Below are 18,558 nucleotides of genomic sequence, written 5' to 3'. Positions count from 1 at the left end.
AGCTAATCATTAGGCACTGCCATCTAATAAATCATGCAGCTGAGCATTGAAGTCCCTAAAGATTCAGCCTTCAATCATAGAACAATGTCTCTACATCCTCAACTTTAAATTCTACAAGTTGATTTTGTGCAGAATTTGAAATTTCTATTTTGTAGTGCTAGCTTTTTTTCCCTTTAGTTTAGCATAATTAGCATTCAGGTCCTATTTATTTTTGCTTTAATACTTGGCTTGGTTAACTTACACCTTTCAGGAAGGAGCTTTTCTTTACGACTTTGTGGTCCACAGATAATCACGGCATTTCACACCTAGAATACAGCCCCATCCAAGCTGTTTGTATTGTTTTCTTTTTACTTGTTCTTTAAAATATTTTTATTCTGAAATATCACACATATAGAAAAATGCATAAAACAAATGCAAAGCTTAACTAATTATTACAGAATAAACATCAAGTTTATTGAGGATCAGATATCCTCTGTCGACCTCTTAAAAATCCCAAACTGCTCCCTACCCCCCACCAAGGTAACTATTTTCCCGACTTGGAAGTCATTATGCTCCATAACCTAAGAAATCATGTCTTTCATAAATTCTGAAAAATTGTCATCATTTAAAAAAAATACTACAGTCCCTTACTTCTTGCTATTCTTTCATTTAAGAATTTTAACTGGACATCTTTTACTTCTGCTCATTTTATCTTCCATACCACTGAAGCTGCTTATTATATTTTCTCTTTGTCTATCATCACTGTCCATTCTACTTCTCCCATTTCTTAATACCCATCAAAAATTGCTCACCCTTCTGATCCAAGTCCCGTGACCTTCCCTCTTTCCTCCTTTTGTTCCCACTCCTATCAACGGTTGCTTTATTAATAACCCCATTTGTTAATAACCATTAAAAAATGTCTACCCTGCTGGGATAAGTCCCTTGACTCTTTCCTTTCTTTCTTTATTCCAATGTTTTATTAGCTTCTGTAAGACCCATGAGGGGAAGCTAAGACAAAAAATTTGGTAAGGCTTCCCCAGTTGTTGCTCTACTTTGTAGCACTAAGGTTATATTTTGCAGCAGTAAGGTTACAATGGAATCCCCTTAGCCATGGCATTTACCATGACCTAGGTAACACACATATTCAGTAGGTGAACATCTCAACTATCATAAATCCTATACCACATGGCTTGCATACAAAGCATATCCACTCATTCACGTGGGGTATTCCACTTGTCATTTATGGAGGAATTAGACAATCTCTCCTCTCAAGGGAAGCCAACCTTGCAATAGCCTTTGATCAGGCTGGCTGTTCCCTTAATTACCCTGCTGTGTGACTGGATCACATGTAGCCAGCTCTGACTGTTCCATATAAGCTGTAGGCCCTGCATCAACCCTAACATGCCCTTCCACACTGCAGCATTTTAAAAAACTGCCCCCTGAATTACTCTCACAATCCATTTGAGTGAAGGGTCTTCGGGAGGCTGACGATATCTATCCACAAAGTAAAATAACCCCTTCACACTATACCCCTTGGCTTCAGTAGTCTGTTTTGCCCACCTCCATGCGGACTATTTTCTTGGTAACCAAATGTCTTAGAGCTACTCTGTGTTGTTCCCATATAATTTTCCCCTTTGAAGGTGGCTGTGGGCTAGTGACCAAAGCTGCTCTAAATCTGAAGTTGGTTCAGCTTCAAAGTCCAACCTAGCACTCTGTTTTAATTTCATTTTTGCTATAACAGGTAACAATAACCAAGGGATTACATATTTTGGGTTTTTTCATGTTAGTTTGCATTTTTATGCATCCAATGAATCAAATTCCCAAAAGTTGGATTCATCTCTTCCATTGGTAACTTTTACATTTTACCTAGTAACTGATCAAAGCACAGCTGCAGTTTTATATCATGGGTGGCCACCCAGGAATCAAAGATTCCTCACCTTCCATCCTTGTATCCTTTCTCTTCCTGAACCACATGTATCAAACATTCAGGATCATTCTAGCAAATTCCACTTCTGATCCCAATTCTGGGAATTTTTTTGTTCCTCACAACACTTCTGACACGAAATACGTAGGAGTTTTCCCCACTACTTCTCCAATTCTCTGCTACCAACTAGAGTTCAACAATTCTATTCAACTTCGGTACCAACTACCTAGAGTTAGCATAAACCCCACAGATTAAGGGCTCAATTCTATAAGACTGACCTTCACTTTAGATGCCAGTCACAAATCCTGGGCCTCCTGTACTTCTGATCAACCAGCTATTAATTGGGGGTTTGCACGACCCTCAATGCAGGTTCTACAATTTTCTAGGATGACTCATAGAACTCAGGAAAGTGCTTTACTTACTATTAGTGGTTTATTAGAAAGGATACAACTCAAGAACAGCCAACTGGAAGAGATACATAGGGCAAAGTAAAGTAGTGTGTGTATGCATGTATGTATATGTGTGTGTGTGTGTGTGTGTGTGTGTGTGTGTGTGTGTGTGTGTTTATGGAGCTTCTGTGCCCTCTCTGGGTGCACCACTCTGCGTACCTCACTGTACTTCACTACCCCAGAAGCTTTCCAAATCCCATCATCTGGGGGATTTCATGGAGCTTTCATTATGGAGACATGATTGAGTAAACACTGGCCACTGGTGATTAACCCAATCTCCAGCCCCTCTCCCCTCCCGAGTTTGGGGAACAGTTCTAAGCTTCAAATCAAGACTTGGTCTTTCTTGAGACCATCCCCTATCCTGAAGGAAGCTATCTAGGGGCCTGCCAAGAGTCACCTCATTAGAACAAAGACACTCCTATCATTCTTTATCACTCAAGAAACAATTATGTGCCTTAAATAAGGAAAGTATTCTTCCTAGAGAGTCAACTTGAAGAATTTATGGCTGTCTAACCTCTCAACTGTAATATTTTAAGGATTCCATAGTATTTGTAGATACACTGCACTACTAGCTAAAGCCCTCTATCTTTGGTTCCAAGTAGTGGGAATCACAGCTTAAACTTCCTTCAGAAATTTATGTTTTAAAGAGGAAGACATGAAATACATTGCTTGTATAATTAAAAGATCCACAGACAGGACTACCTTTAAGTGTAGCTTGATCCAACAGCACATTCACTGCCCTATTTTCTACAGTCAGCTTTATTCTCAGTTTCTACGTGGTATTCCACTACCTGTACCATACCCTGAAGTGCTAGGATCTTGAATTATAGCAAAATGCTCAAATGTCAATACATATCTCAAATTACACTGTCCTAAAAACAGTGAATGTCTCTTCCACCCAGTTCCCAGGACTCACTCTTTCTCATTGGCCCAGATTACATTATATGCTTATGACTGAACCAAAACTGAAGTCAAGGTAATGCCATGGATTGAAGGACCTAAGTCACTTAGGTCTCACTTTTAGAGTAGGTAGGGATTGAGAGAATTCTCCAAGGGAAAAAAAGAGGGAAGGAGGGAATGCATGTTAGGTAGCCAACCAACCAGTGTTCATTCCAATGGCTGTAAAATTACAGCCATTTAAGGGAATTATAGTAACAATTTATTATTTCATTAACTGTGAATCTAATAAACATTGAAGGAAATAGCAGTATCTTTCATGTTTGTTTGTCTCAAATCTACTTTGGTGGGGATGGAATTAAGGAACTTCCCCAGAATAAATACAACTGAATAAACATAAAAGTTTGGAATCAATAAGAATCCCAAGTGAAATAAAAATGAACTATGCATAAAAATTTAGTGCAATTGTTAATTTTTCCAAGTTTGTACATGGGCTATGAGAGGAAATTTATATATACAAAGACTGGCTTTGAGAAGTAGACCAGCAGCCTGAAGTAAAAATCAGGAATCCTAGGAATGAAAACCAATTTTTTTCCCTTGCATCTATAACTCTGAAATTATAATGAAGGTCAAAGGGAAAATATAATTTATTATACAAAGATTCATTATACATTATAGCTTTCTCACACATCAAATGCAAAAATCAAAATATGCTATCTACGTTTTTAAAAGTGGAAACTGCTTTATTATTTATGGGGGGCAATAATGATAAGTTAGCTGCAAAGTTGCTGCCTTTTGCTATTTTCTTGCTGATGTGAATTTGTGGATAACTTCCAAGATAGAAGTATTGGCATTAAAAGGAGTACAAGATAAAACTCAGAAAATGATTGGGAGAGAAGTAATGACAAAGTGTTGGCATTATGAAGGGACTGGAGAAGCTAAACTCTGAAACTGATCACTAAAAAGAAGTCGTATAAAACTGACATGGTCCCATCTCACACTGAACAACTGGGACCTTTAGAAATGAGATTTTGCTCTAACCCAAAATGTCAGAACATTTTGTAATGGACAAAGGGCAGAGAAATGACACAGGCACTGGAAAACAGAGAAGGAAATGACACTTAGAGAAAGGTGATGACAGACCCCTAACAAATCTGCATATTTCTCAAGGAGTTTTAAAAACTCTATGATTTTTCTTTTTTAAAAAACTGCTTTGAAAAGTTTGTTCACAGTCTCTCGGCTGTGGTTACAATGAGGTGTCCAACAGAAAATACTGATGATCATGGCATCTATGTTTTCTATGTTATGTCCAGAGAGCTCAGATTTTATTTGATAGATATTTAACTTCATACAAAATAAGCTGTCTCTCATATATACATAGATAAGTCTGCTGATCTACAATCAGTATTTTACATTTTCACAGATGCTTTTCGGTGCTGCCGATAGGTTCATGAAGCCAGACTCTCTGTTAATCCCATCTTCTTTTGTGACTAAGAGTCCATATTTCCTATAAAACAGGCTGCAGCAAGGGCCCAACCTGAGTCTGAAACTCATTTTTCCATCTTGGTAAAGCTACTCTGCTCGTTTGAGCATCTAGTCCACAGAGTTATCTGATACAGATTATTTTACCTCACTCACCCTTCTTAAATGGGACAGAAACCACTGAAGGTTTAGGTAAAATGAAGAATTAAGACTGTGTGATATTCTTTTCTAAGTTCAGTGGCGGAGAAATAAATCATATCTCAGAAGCTCTGAACATCTCTTTTTTTTTTTTTTTGCAATTCTATTCTTATTTAGACTTAAAATTTCAGGATTTAGAAAAGTTTGTTTTTTAGATTCAACTCAAGTATTGATTGAGCATTTACGAGATGCTTGAGGCAGGAAGATAACCTGAAGATGTGATCTCTGAGAGGATTAAAACTTACTGGAAAGAAGGGACATGCCCCCATGAAACATCAGGAGATTCACTCTGGAGTGAATGGTACAGATGTTCGTTAAGAGTTTGAAGTGGGGGGACAGTGGGTACTGACATACCCAGGGAACCCTTTATGAACTCAGTGGGACTTAAATTAGGCACATTTGGAAGGACAGTGACTAACTGAATAAAGGGAAAATGGGAAGAATAGGTAGGTGTGACTAGGGGGAAAAGCACAAAGAAAAGTTCAGAGGCAGGATAAGCACAGGCTGATGAGAAAGGTTTATACTGGAGAAAACATAGGAATTAAGTAGACTGTGAAACACACACACACAGTTGAGAGCCTTGAATACTGGGAAAGAAGCACTGAAGCTCATGAGGAAGGCTGTGACAAGGACAAAGGTGATGCTCCAGAAATATTCACCAGGTGATGGTGTGGGGGGCATGAAATGGTACCGGTGGCAGTGAGGCTTGTTGGGAAACGTCTTCTGGAATCCAGACGCTATGTGATCAGAAATGTGACCAGGGTGGTAGCAATGATAATGCAGAGAAAAGGGTTAATATGAGTTGTATTACAACGGGCAGATTTAATGAGTTTCTGAGATTCACTAAATGTCAGGGAATATGAGGAAAGAAAAGTCAACAATGCCTTCAAATTTTTAAGTCAGAATAATTGGGTGAACGATGGCTATCATTACCATACATTGGTGAAAAGCGGGGGAGAGGGAGATTGTAGACTTTGAAAAATCACTTTCGAAGAATATGTTTGCTGTATTTGAGGTAACGTTTGTAATGGAGAGAAAACAGCCATGTCCCAGTAGATATTTGGAAATACTGTGTTTGAAACTGGTGAAATTTTGCAGAGACTGTAACTTTGATCCCCAGTCTTTTGATTAGAAATATTAGCTAATGCCCCAAGAATGGAGTCATTCCCCCAAGAGCGTTCTTGTGAAGAACATATCACTGAGCCAGAGACAGCTTGGAGGAGCATTGACTTGAGAGGCAGGAGGAGAAAGAGAGAAAGAGAAAGTGGCATGTATGTGTGTAGGAGAGAGGGGGAGACAGACAGACAGAGAGAGAGGCAGTGTCAGAGATCAAAAGAGAAGAACTATCACTGAATTCCACGGAGGTGACTTCAAGTAGGGAGGATGGCAAGTACAGAAGGTCAAAGAGCATGAACGACTTGAGTACCTAAAAACTGGTCAGTTCCAGCCTTCTGTGGTACAATGAAAGCTTCTTGGTAAAGGGCAAACTTTATCCTCTTTTGCTGAGAGTTAGACATCTTTCATTTGGAGGGAAAAGAAAGATTAGGTTTCTATGAGAAATTTAATCTGCATAATCTACCTTTGATATTCTTTTTTAAAACATCTGCTTCCCTAATGGTAAAAATCTGGAACTGCGTCATGCCTGCAAACTGATTTTTTAATAATAAATTTGGTCACAGTCATCTAAATTTCATCTTCAGTGGTGATCAATTATAAAGGAATGCATTAAGGGATTTATTTCTCCCAAGTTTTCTTCTAACATGACAGGAGCAAAGAAGACATTTTTAATCAGTTCAGCTTTCCTACCAAAGGACAATATATTATGGTTAACTTTCACATCCATCAGAGGCATAGGGCTTTTCGGACGTAGGTAGAGGTTTATGAGCATAAAATTGAGAACAATTAGCACTCAAGTTAATGTTACATGAGTTTCAACATCTGGTAAGTGTGTCGTCATTTTGGGTCATAGACCACCTGTTAGGCTAAATGTTCATACAACTGCAATTTATTCTGCATACAAATGGAATAAAAATGATACTTTAAAAGTTTTTTTTTTAATTTAACAGTATGTATGTAGGGGCCTCTCACATTTTAAAATTTCAACTAGAAGTTAACAATGCATTGAACACTAACAGGATGAAACATATAGTATCAACAGGAACAGAAAATACTTATATTCTTGCAAGAACATTTCATAATAAATTACCTACAGTGCTGATATTAATTTCTCCAGTTGATCTAACCACAGTCACTCACTACAGGTCTCCTCTTTATCCACCAAATATTTAAGACCAAGAAGAGGTCAAGCTCTCACAGTCTTACATATTATTTATATAACAGACCCTTCAAACAGTGGCTGCTTCTGGCAGCAGAGCTGCATCAGCAAATGCCAAATCTCAGGATGCCTCCTGCAACCCGCTGCAAACAGCAGCCCATGCATAGCACAGCATAAACTATTCTGAACTTCAGGATTCCAGGGCCTCTAAGAGCATTTCGATGGAGGCTTTAAAGACATGGAGAAGTCCTGCAGGGAACCCTCTCTCCGAACTGGAAGTAGGTGCTGACAGGAGGCTTCAGGGTACCTGGGATCCAGAGGCTTCTATGTCAACAAGCTACATATACTCTGAGTCTGTGAGGAAGTCAGAGCAGCCAAACCCACAGCTATGCAGGGGGCCTCTGCACATCCAGGGTCACCCAGGAAGCCAAGCTTGGCCCCAGAGGATGGCCCCAGAGGATGGCCCCAGACTTCATTACCAGCATGGCTGGGGGGCCCTGGGGCCTTCTTAGTTAGGGAGCAAAACCAGACTGAAGAGCAAACCATAGCCAGGAACACAGAACTTCTCCTGCCCTCCACTTCCACAGTACACTGATTCCTGAAAATGCCAACAATTTAGAAACGCCAGAATCTTAGAGAATGCTAAGGGATGAACCACAATCAAAAGAAATGTGATGACCATTTATCAGAAGAGCAAGCTAGCGTCCATTTTATTTTTACTTAGTTGTCTTTTCACATGACCCAGTTATTGGCAACTTCAGTAAAACTGGTTAAACACTTCTCTTATTTTAGAGGGCAGGATAGTAATTTTTTTGTATTAAAAACTTAAATTTACTTTATTTATCTTTTTATTAAAGTATAGTTAGTTTACAATGTTGTATCAATTTCTGGTGCACAGCATAATGTTTTAGTCATACATATACATACATATATTCCTTTTCATATTCTTTTTCATTACAGGTTACTGAGAGCAAGACAGTATTAGGTTGGGTGTGTCTGATTATCTGTAGCAGATTTCAAACCAAAAGAAACTTTCTACACTTTTGAATCATTTTTTTTACCTTTTTTATAGAAATGAGCTGTCCTTTTAAAATGAGGTGGTTTGGAATTCAAACACCAACTGAAGAAGCATCTAATACTTCAGTCTACGTGTTAATGTGCTTAAAAAGTCACTCTTAGTTCTGAGACCTCTTGGGCCTTTGCTGTACTTTGCTAGATAGAGTAAGGAAGTGTGCGGTCTAGAAGTGTGCCTGTTGAAAGCATCTGTGCACTGGCATTGCCCTGTTTCGGTAACATGCTTCGCACTGACCATCAGAGTGATGATCATCATCATGGGATCATTTTGAGATGTAAGCCCTGTGCTTTGATGGCCAGCTGCCTGACTCTCAATTCCGACCCCTCCATTCGCTTACTGTGTAACCCTGGGCAAGCTGGTAACTTCCTGAAGCTCCAGTCTGGTCACCTGTTAAGGCGAGCAAAATAATATACCCTGTTCTACATGGTTGTTGAGTAAGAAAGGTAACCCTGTAAAGTGTATGGCACAGAAGGAGTGCCAGATAAATGTTAGCCCTCCATAATATTTAGTGATTACCTGATCCTGAGTCACCAAAGAAAGATTAAACCAAACTTAATATATTTTTGTGCTGTGCATGTGTTTAAAAGATACTCTGTAATATTTTAATTCTTATAATAATTAGCATACATGTTAACACTATTTGACAGCTGATTGTAGTTTACTTAACCAAAATGTGCCAGATAGCTTACTGTAGCGTTTCCCAAACTGTGCTTTGAAAAACTGGGGTTCTGTGGAGAATTTCAAGGTGGCGTCTGTGTGGGGCAGGTATTGAATGGGGTACAGTGAGGACAGTGGGTGGTCAGTGATCCAGGCTTCAAATGGAACGGCTCTACCTTTACTGATTTTAAATATTGAGCTTCTCAGTAAATTTCAGTTTGAACAAAGGGTTCTGCAGCTAACAAGGCGGGTAGGGGAGTCAGAGAAGATAGGTAAAAATATTCATGGACTACTAGGTCTATTACTTTTTTAAAGAAATACTACAGATAAAGAGTGAAGAAAGTATTTGAACCAATGCCATTTGAGTTCTGATTCTACATTAAAAATGGACCTTTCGATCATGATTCAAGGATATCTGGAATTTCATCATTTTCCCTCTCTGGCATTGTTAAGGAGGGAGGACTCGTTAGACCCTCTGTTCATCATCCTTCATCTGAGAAGTCTGTGGCCATAAACCAAAACATTATTAGTCAGAATGGGGATGAATTAAGTAAATCTGGCCTCCAAGACCCATGGTTGACATCTGTCCCTCTCCCAAAAGTGATTCAAAGCCAAGCAAGCCCAAAGTAGAGTGCAGTGGTTAGGCCCAGGGTCTCTGGCGTCAGGCGTCAGTCCTGCTCTGTCCACTTAGAGGCTGTGTTTCCAGACAAGCCACCTCCTGTCTGTGGACCTCAAACTTCTATTTGTAAAGTAAGGACAACAGCACCAGTTCCATAAAGTTATCATAAGGATTTAAAGACAATACATACAAAACAAACTCATGGCTACCAAAGGGGAAAGGGAGGGGAGGGATAAACTAGGAGGACGAGATTAACAGATACAAAGTACTACACATAAAATAGATGAACAACAAGGACTTACTGTATAGCACAGGGAGCTATATTCAATATCTAGTTACACCCTAAAATGAAAGATAATCTGAATATATGTATGTATACATAACTGAGTCATTTTACTGTACATCTGAAAACTAACACAATATTGTAAATCAACTATACTTCAATTTAAAAAAATTTTTAATAAAAAGAATGTGTACAAAGTACTTAAAACAAGAGAGGTAGAAAATAAGTACTCAGTAAATATTAGCTCTTCTGGTCATTAAGATTGGAGGGCGTTTTAGAAGCATTTTCATGATACAAATTATTTCTAAGTCTAATTACAGAAGTCAGTACATTTATCATTTTAAATTTCCTTCAACTGTAGGAGGGGTGGCAACTAAAGTAACTAGCCTTATATCTTCATTCTTACGTAGTAATTTTTCTCTTTCCTTTCCTATAACATTATTTCCTTAAATCTTAAACTGTGGACAGAAAAAATCAAATTCTCTCAAAAAGACACACAGAAAGATACTAAGCCCATAAGCTGGTCCTGAATTTCTTACTATTTTTATGGGGAAAGAGGACCACATAATCTAGCCATATTTTATTGCTATTCTTTGTGTATGTTTATATTTAAGAAATATGAACTTGATATATCATATATTTCATCTTTTGAGCACATACTTTTACTTTGTATCTTTAATTTTTGTATTTATCATTTTTTTCAAGTATAATACTTAAAGTCTAGGGAGAAAACAATACCCTGAAAACAATAAAATGATAAATTCTTTAGTTCTTTTTCTGTCATATTTCAGATCTTCAAGGATTCCACATGTTGCCTCAGACAGTTGACTGGTCATCTTTTCCTCCCCAACAATATCTCTTGACTCTTGGGTTCAAAAGCAAAGAAGATGGGAAATTTTTGGAAAAAGTATCAAGTAGGAAGTTACCAACATTCACAGGTAAATCACCTGGACTTACTATCTGTCACTTCTGTTATAAGGCAGGGGTTGCACATTATTCATCAAGTCTTATTCATCACAAGGCCTAGCATATAGTAGGGCCTTTGTGCCAAAAAATGTTTGTTGGATCATATGTAAGTCCTTCCGATCTTATTTGTGGGTTAGTTAACAATACCTGGAATTCTGGTTCCCCCAAGACCAAGCATAATCCCAGAGTGCCCACCTCCATCATCCCAACCCTCTCACCCCAGCCACACTATCACCAATGCCTAGTCACAGGGCACTTAAAGAACACAACCTTTTGTCATTAGCAATTAGCAACCGTACAAGAAAATTATGTAACAAAACAATTATATGAAATCAAAAATATAGCCAACAACAACGTTCAATCATTTGGATTATCTGCCATTGTATTAATACCTGGTCTACTCTTTTCTTATGTAGCTCACCAAGCTCTTAGATCTCCTGAAGAGTATTATAGTAAATGGTGCTCAGTAAGTCCATTGAAATTTTCAAAAATCAAGAAAATTTTCACGTAGAGTGAAAGTCTCAGACTCGTGGGCTGAATTCATGCCCAGGTTGAATTTACTTCTTCCGCTCTACCCACATAATTAGGGATTTGTGTTTTGTCTGGTACTCTATCCTCAGAGGCTTATCTCAACTTCGAGCTACATTCAAAGTCAGTGGGATATGCACACTTGAATAATACCTGGGAGGAACAAGACAAGAATCAGACACATTTATGACAACCTTTTTTCACAACTCAGGAAAAACATACTCTGCAGAGAGAGGTGAATTGTTATAGGCTGTCTCATAGATAGCTCAATCAGGAAACACAACAACATGAATAAATGATTGTCTCTAAAGGGCAATGTCTCCTCATAGATCTTTCATTATTATACTTGTGGTCTTTGAGATGGGAGTCTAGTTTCTATACTATAGATTTCATATCTATTAATATTGAGATATCGCTTTATAGCTTGCTAAAGAAAAGCATTCTGAAATGGAAGTCTGGGGAAAAAAATTGTATAAAAGTTTATTGTTACAATTTTTAGAACATAAAACTCCCTTCGGTCTGCTAACCAGAGAAGACACAGTGAGACACATGGAGACAATGGGGAAGCGAATTTTGCCAATATTGGATTTTATCAGAAGCACCCAATTGAATGTAGGTATATGAGTCTTTTATATCTGTTCAGCATATAAATATGAGACAATTCTAGAAGTATGGAAAGTTGACGGTACAAATATTGCAAGTGTAGGAGGATTTTAGAAACTTTCGCAGTAAATCTCATTTGCAAAACCAAGCAAAGTTTAGCAAATGATTGTATTCCTTTTTTATTTTAAAACATATTAATTACAATGCTACACTTTGCAATTTCCAGCATTTATTAAGCTAATACCTCTTTAAAGAGCCCTTTCTTTGTGCCTTCTTGATATCTAATTGAAGGTTGAATTGAATTTTTCACTTCAAATCAATAACAAAATTTTAGTAAACACAGTGTTTTCCCTATTTCATGTATTGGGCTATTGCATATAATCATTTCATTACCTGCACAAGAATTCAGAGCTTTTCAAGTTAATTCCTTCACACCATATTGATAAATTGGACACTACTCTAAAAACTGGCAATTGATCTTCATATACTCTTAAGGTAAATTATCTAATCTCTTTCTCTGACTCAGGGGAAATATGCCCTTCCTACTTTTCAGTCTTAAAAAGCCCCAAATAAGACCTGAATTACACTGTGCTATTTTACAAAATTTAAGTCATTGTACTGAAAGTACATAAAGGGAACTTCTCATTAACAGGCTATAAAGGCTGAAGTTTCCCCTTTTAAAATATTTTTCAAAAGGCCTTTAAGCTGGAAATTTCAAAGAATTTTCTTTTTGTGGCTTTTGTATTACATCATTGATTTGATGTTCTTACCTTACAAGGGGAACCAAGGGGGTCATCACAAACAGCTACTTAACATCTGTTCAGCAGTTTATCCGCTCAGTAGCATTATTCAGCATTTTAGAAAGGCTATAAAACCCCTAATCTATTTGCCTGATTTGTAATTCTAGGCACTACAAATCCAAAAGCACATTTTACTGATTTTCCTACCACATAACTTTCCCTTCCCCACAACTGTGCTCTACTCAATTATCTCCCCTATATTTCTAGTAATAATAAATCCACCTCTACCTTAGTCATCTGGGGCTGTCATTACAAGATACCATAGACTAGATGACTTAAACAACAGAAATGTATTTTCTCCCAGTTCTAGAAGTGAAAAGTCTGAGATCAGGGTGCCAATGTGGTCAGGTTCTGACAAAGATCCTCTTCCTGACTTGCAACTGGCCACCTTCTCTCTGTGTCCTGACATGGCAGAGAGCAAGCTCTCCAGTGTCTCTTCTTGTAAGATCACTAATTCCATCATGAGGGCCCCACCCTCATGACCTCATCTAACCCTAATTACCTCCCAAAGCCCCCACCTCCAAATACACCCCTTTTTTTTTCTCTTTAAAACCATATATTTACAAACCTTAATTCAGCAAAGGTCTGTGTGAGAAGATGAGGGAAGGACACCCCCCCTAGAGTGGATGTGGACCCCCCAAAGTCAGGGGAGGGAAGCTGGTGGCCCAGCCAGCCAGCGCTAGGGCCCAAGGTCACCTCAGGCTGACAGGAGGGCAGAGGCAGAGCTTATCCATATGCTGTTAGATTCAACATACGAATTTTGGGTGGACACAAACATCTGGTTTATAGCAGCCTCACTGACTCTCCTGCAAATTTAGGATCCTGTTCTTCAATTAACCCTCTATCACAACCTTCTAAGACACACACACACACACACACACACACCATCCTAATTAGAGATCCACACATATCATTACTGTCATATTCAGACCCTTGCAAGCAGTGGAAGCCTTGTAAACAAGAACTATCACCATGCAGTATTATTTCACCTCATCTGCGCACGGTCAACCTTGCAGTCCCAGTGTGCTGGGTGTTGTGGAAGTGATCTGTCTGTTTCCTGGCTCTTTGGGGAGATATCTGCCATACCTTGCTAGTTGTCAGGAGACCGACCACATCATCATCTGTGGTCAACTCAGATCTCCCCGTGTTGTGAATGCGGGTTAGGCCTATCTCGGCATCACACACTTTTTAAATGCTCTTAACTCATTTTCTTCTCACGTTTCAAGGGGCATTCTGGCCACTCAGAAATGTGTATATGCATGTATCTGTGTGTCTATAAAGGGGATTTGAAAACCATAATTAACAAGCTTCTTAGCATCTAATGAATAACTCAGTCTTCTTTAGAGTAAGTCACTACCACTTTGCTAACTGCAAGGAAATTCATCAACTTTCTTAATGTTTGCTTCTAAGGGAAATAACAGTTTTTAGAAGACTGTCTCAAAGAGCTTTAATGAAATTGAAGCGAGTGAGCCCAAAGGTACCCAGGGACCACAAGTATGTCCAAATATTGGCTTCTAGATTTCTTATTAGATGCCCAAACACGGCTTCATAAAGCAGGGCTGAATAAAATTGGCTGCAAAGGTAACCTAGCTTAATGAAGCAAGTAATGAGTCAGTGAGCAGAAATTATCCCCCCATGGTACCATTAACTGTGACCCAGGAATCCCTCAACAGTGTTTCCAGGATCCCCGGAGGTGTGTTTTCTCTTGTCAGATGTGAAATGCCACCCACCTGAGTGCAAGGCATCACAGTGTCCTTATTAGTTGTTACCCTAGCTCATGACACCTGTAGATAAAGCCTTTTGTGCAAGGCTGTGCTCTGGCTGTGTAACCCTAGGAGAAGTCACTTTACCTATGAGCGTTTTTTTCTCATTTTTAAGCAGGCTGGTATCTGCCAGGCCCACCTCACAGTGTTGTTGTGAGACCAAAAGTATATAATCCATGTTGAAGCACCTCGTAAAGTTTTAGGGATTTTAGAAGTTTTATTTGTATTTGTTTCAGTTTGTTTTGACAAAACTGTTTTCTGGACCTTTTTCTTTATAAAAGCTGTGTACTTTGAAATTACATATTTCTTCTAAAATGAAGACTGTGCAAATATCCTGTGGACGTCTAATTCTTTTGTTTATGTCACTGATGTGCTCAGAGCTACTCACAAAGGCAGGATTAGAGGTGTCATTTCCAGACATGGACTTGATCTACTGCCCACAGTAGGGATTCCCTGGGAACGTCAATTTTCACCTCTCACCATGGGGGTGGTGGGGCAGAGAGAGTTGGTGAAGGAGACAAGGACATTCCCAGTACGAGGGAGGTTTCTACATCTCAGGCAGTGATTCTCCTTACATTCTGACGCCAGCTTCCTTACGTTTAGAGACTCCTTTGCTGGGCATACCACACATGACCAAACAAGGATGATACTGGCACTTTAAGAGTTGTTATCTAAAATACTCCCCCACCCTTCCTACCCAGTGGCTTTTAATCTCACTGAACATCAACCCAAGTCAACCAGTAGCTCTGCTCTAATGGTATTTTCCCTCCTCTGATTTTTGTCCTAATTATTTCACATGCTACCAAATGCTACTGTGCTTTTCCATTCATTAACTTTATTGGCTGCTGTCAGTTTAAAACCTTATGTGCTGTGCTTCCTGGGGTAAATGTTAAAGAGTTAAAATAATAAAATCTCTTGCCATGCATGAAGCTGCCTTCACAGGCTGACTTGCCAAAAAAATGCCCTAACTGACCATGTTTGGAATACCTCGTTAATTTAACTTTTAATTTCCTCCAAATGAAGCATAAAAAATGTTTACATACGCACATTTGGAATGAACAATAATATGTGTTTCCTACCCCTTTTCTTTGCAATTAATGTTTCTAATATGTTATATCAATTGGAAATGCACTCCAAATACTTGGACTCTGCTTTTCAGCAGTACGAGATTGTGCAACTTACTTGCCAAACATTTATCAGTACCTGCTATGAAATCTGGACAATTCTCTGGCTGAAGCCTTCATGTGAACTTGCTATTTACCTAACCTTCACTGTACCTGTGTGAGGTCTTAGCTTCTGTCTTGGCCATTTTACTACACCCTCCCCAGCAGCTCAGGAGCCCTGTGACCACGCCTGACGTCTCCATGAGAGGGCTACTTCCCTTTAGATTTAGCCCTTACTAGCACTCGATGTAAGCTAATTCGTTCATTTTTCATTACTTCCATAAAGCAAGAGCATTAAAGCACTCCTGCTGGCGTTTGTTCATCTTTATTTCTTTTTCACTTTATCTCTCAAAAACCGCCAGCTTGTATACGTAAAATATTAATCTACAGTTTCCTGATAACCAAAAACTGCTGTTGGCTTGGGGCAGAGGATGTGGGGAGGAGGCGGGGTGACTATTAGCAGTCAGTTAGATTCTTTCCCTAGTCACCCTATCCACGTGGAGCACTTCCTGTTTTGTTATGCATCCAACAATCAAGCTAACAAAGCACCATCGCCTTCCATTATTTTTATTTTCCTGATGTTTTGGGAAATTACACTGATGGACTATGTTCCCGAGCAGGCTGCAGCCGTTTCTGCTCTTTGGAGTTGAGTCACTGCACCATTTTCCTACAACGAGCCCCATTGTTTATTTTAAAGAAGGACAAAGAAAGCAATTTTTCTTCAGAAAGAAAACTGTTTCTCCTGCAACTTGCTTTCCTCTCTTTGACAGGATCCCACTGTTTAGCTACATGTTTAAACTAAATGGGAAGGCTGGCTCTTCTGTCGATTCAGAAAATGGATCCCCAAATCCACAATTTGCAATCATTGCTCCTATCAGTTTACAGGTTTTCAGATAAATGATTAATCGAAAAGAACAAATCAGCAAGCAGGGATAGAGAGATGACACTAGCCAAATGGCACAGATACACATTAGGGAGAAGTACAGCAAATACGATGCAACAGTGCTCAACCTTCCTTTATTACCAAGGTTCTAAGAGTGTCAACTTCTAGAGACTGGTGTCAATCAAGATATGCAGATGACATTTCAGAAAGAACTGCCTTCTAAATTTAAGTTAAAATTCAGATGTTCTTTAGTAATGCTAGTTTCTAATAATTTTTCTCTTTAGAAGAGGTTCTATTTTAAGAAAGAAAAATTAAGTCTGCCTTCTCTAATTTCTGGGAAAAAATCTGCTTTATAAGTATGCACAAACTAAAATAGTCCTTGCCAGATACTAAGCTTTAAGGTAGCGGTTTGTCCTCCAAATTCGGTTTAAGATGTTTGAATATTTTGGGGGGCACCTAGCTAACATTCACATTTCTAGGGCCACATACCAAGAGATCACTGAGTAAGGTCCAGGACTCTTCCTGGTTAACAGACAAGCCTAATGATTCTGGTGCAGGTAGTCCAGGAGGAACCCCACCATAAGGGGATGTTGTTCATCCAGCCTTCTGCTTCTGAGCACCAAGATTGGGAATGAACGCAATCGCCAAACTAAATCCTCCTGTGACTTACCATTTCCCATCATTCTCCAAACATGACAGAAACCCAAAGCTGTTCTTATGTCAGAAGGACTTTTTCCTAAATAGAAATGTAAGACTTTTATGATAAACTTTGTCTTTCCTAGGAAGCAGTATGATTTGGATTAAACTTTTTAGAGAAGGTAATGTGTTCTCTTTCATGGCTGGCACTAGCAGACACATAGGTGAGCCACCTTGATTATAAGTGTGCCCCATTTTAAGAAAGCCCAAAATACTAGCAGATTCACAGGGGTTGGTGGTCCTTACAAGCACACAACAGTCTACTTCAAGATGGATCGTGTCAGTTGCTGAGATGGTCCTAGGAGCCAGAATAAAGCACTACAATACTACAAGGAGAGGAACCAGAGTCCACGGCCATCCAATGAGAACTAAAGATAAAAGCAGAGCTGCAGGTTTAATGTAAGCCATGAGGGCAGACAGAATTCAATTTGTATAATGTTTTTCAGATTCAAGTTGCATAAAAATCTTCCTTTAAATCAACAAGACAACAGACAACTCTTAACTCTTAGGATGCCTTGATGACATAGATAATGTCTTCTACATGGACACAGCTCTGTGGGCTCCCCACTGGAAGAGTCGAGCTCAGGTTCAATTTCAGTCCTCTTTTCCTCTCATCCCAGATTCCTTATGCAGGGCCACCTGCAAACTCTTCTCAACAGTCCTGCAAAGTGTTCCCTTTTATATACATTTTTCTGTTTGAAGGAAGGGTACAGACAATTCTCTAAAATGATAGCAGGAAAACATTTATTTGCACTAGTTACCATTACTCCAAAGGAGCTAAACATATTACAACAAGCCCTGACTTCAATCCCCGGGGAGATGATATTTCTGTGGTTTTATTCTAAAACATTTCCTTCTACTGGGAGACTAGAGCAGTCTTCGTGCGTGCTCAGGTGTGATGGAGAAGTTGCAATACGCCAGCCTCCTCAGCCAGCTGCAGAGAGTAAAGGAGCAATCCCAGGTGATCAATCAAGCAATGGCGGAGCTAGCAACCATCCCCTATCTACAGGACATCAGTCAACAGGAGGCGGAATTGGTGAGCATTTGTTTTTCTTTGTTTAAGGCTTTCACAGGCCCTGAGCCAACAGAAGAGTGATATGGTCTGAAAAAGAATGTGATAATAAACGTAGTCCCAGGGCAAACTCTTCAAGCCTCGTGAAGCATTCTAATGGAGAAACTGGAAAATATAGAAAGGTGTGTGTGTGTGTTTTATTTGCTCACCCTGACTAGTTTCCATTTTTTAGAGCAAGACATTTGTGATGTATGAAAATATGGAAAAGGGCTGATTATTCATATTCTGAGTCGGGCTTTTTGTTTC

At 39.1% G+C, this 18,558-nt stretch overlaps 1 protein-coding gene across 1 annotated transcript in view; it reads left to right on the top strand.

Moving 5' to 3' along the window:
• Positions 1-18,558, top strand: part of SPATA16 (spermatogenesis associated 16) — a 181,081-nt gene that overhangs the window by 133,188 nt on the left and 29,335 nt on the right. Inside the window, exons 6-8 of the mRNA XM_010976277.2 lie at positions 10,630-10,776; positions 11,832-11,944; positions 18,112-18,276. Coding sequence (XP_010974579.2) covers positions 10,630-10,776; positions 11,832-11,944; positions 18,112-18,276 — 425 coding nt within the window. The remainder of the gene's footprint in view (positions 1-10,629; positions 10,777-11,831; positions 11,945-18,111; positions 18,277-18,558) is intronic.

The sequence above is a fragment of the Camelus dromedarius genome, chromosome 2 (genome assembly GCF_036321535.1).
Source record: "Camelus dromedarius isolate mCamDro1 chromosome 2, mCamDro1.pat, whole genome shotgun sequence".
Lineage (NCBI taxonomy): Eukaryota > Metazoa > Chordata > Mammalia > Artiodactyla > Camelidae > Camelus > Camelus dromedarius.
The sequence above is the reverse complement of the archived record's forward strand: the minus strand, read 5'-3'. Positions and strand labels throughout refer to the sequence as shown.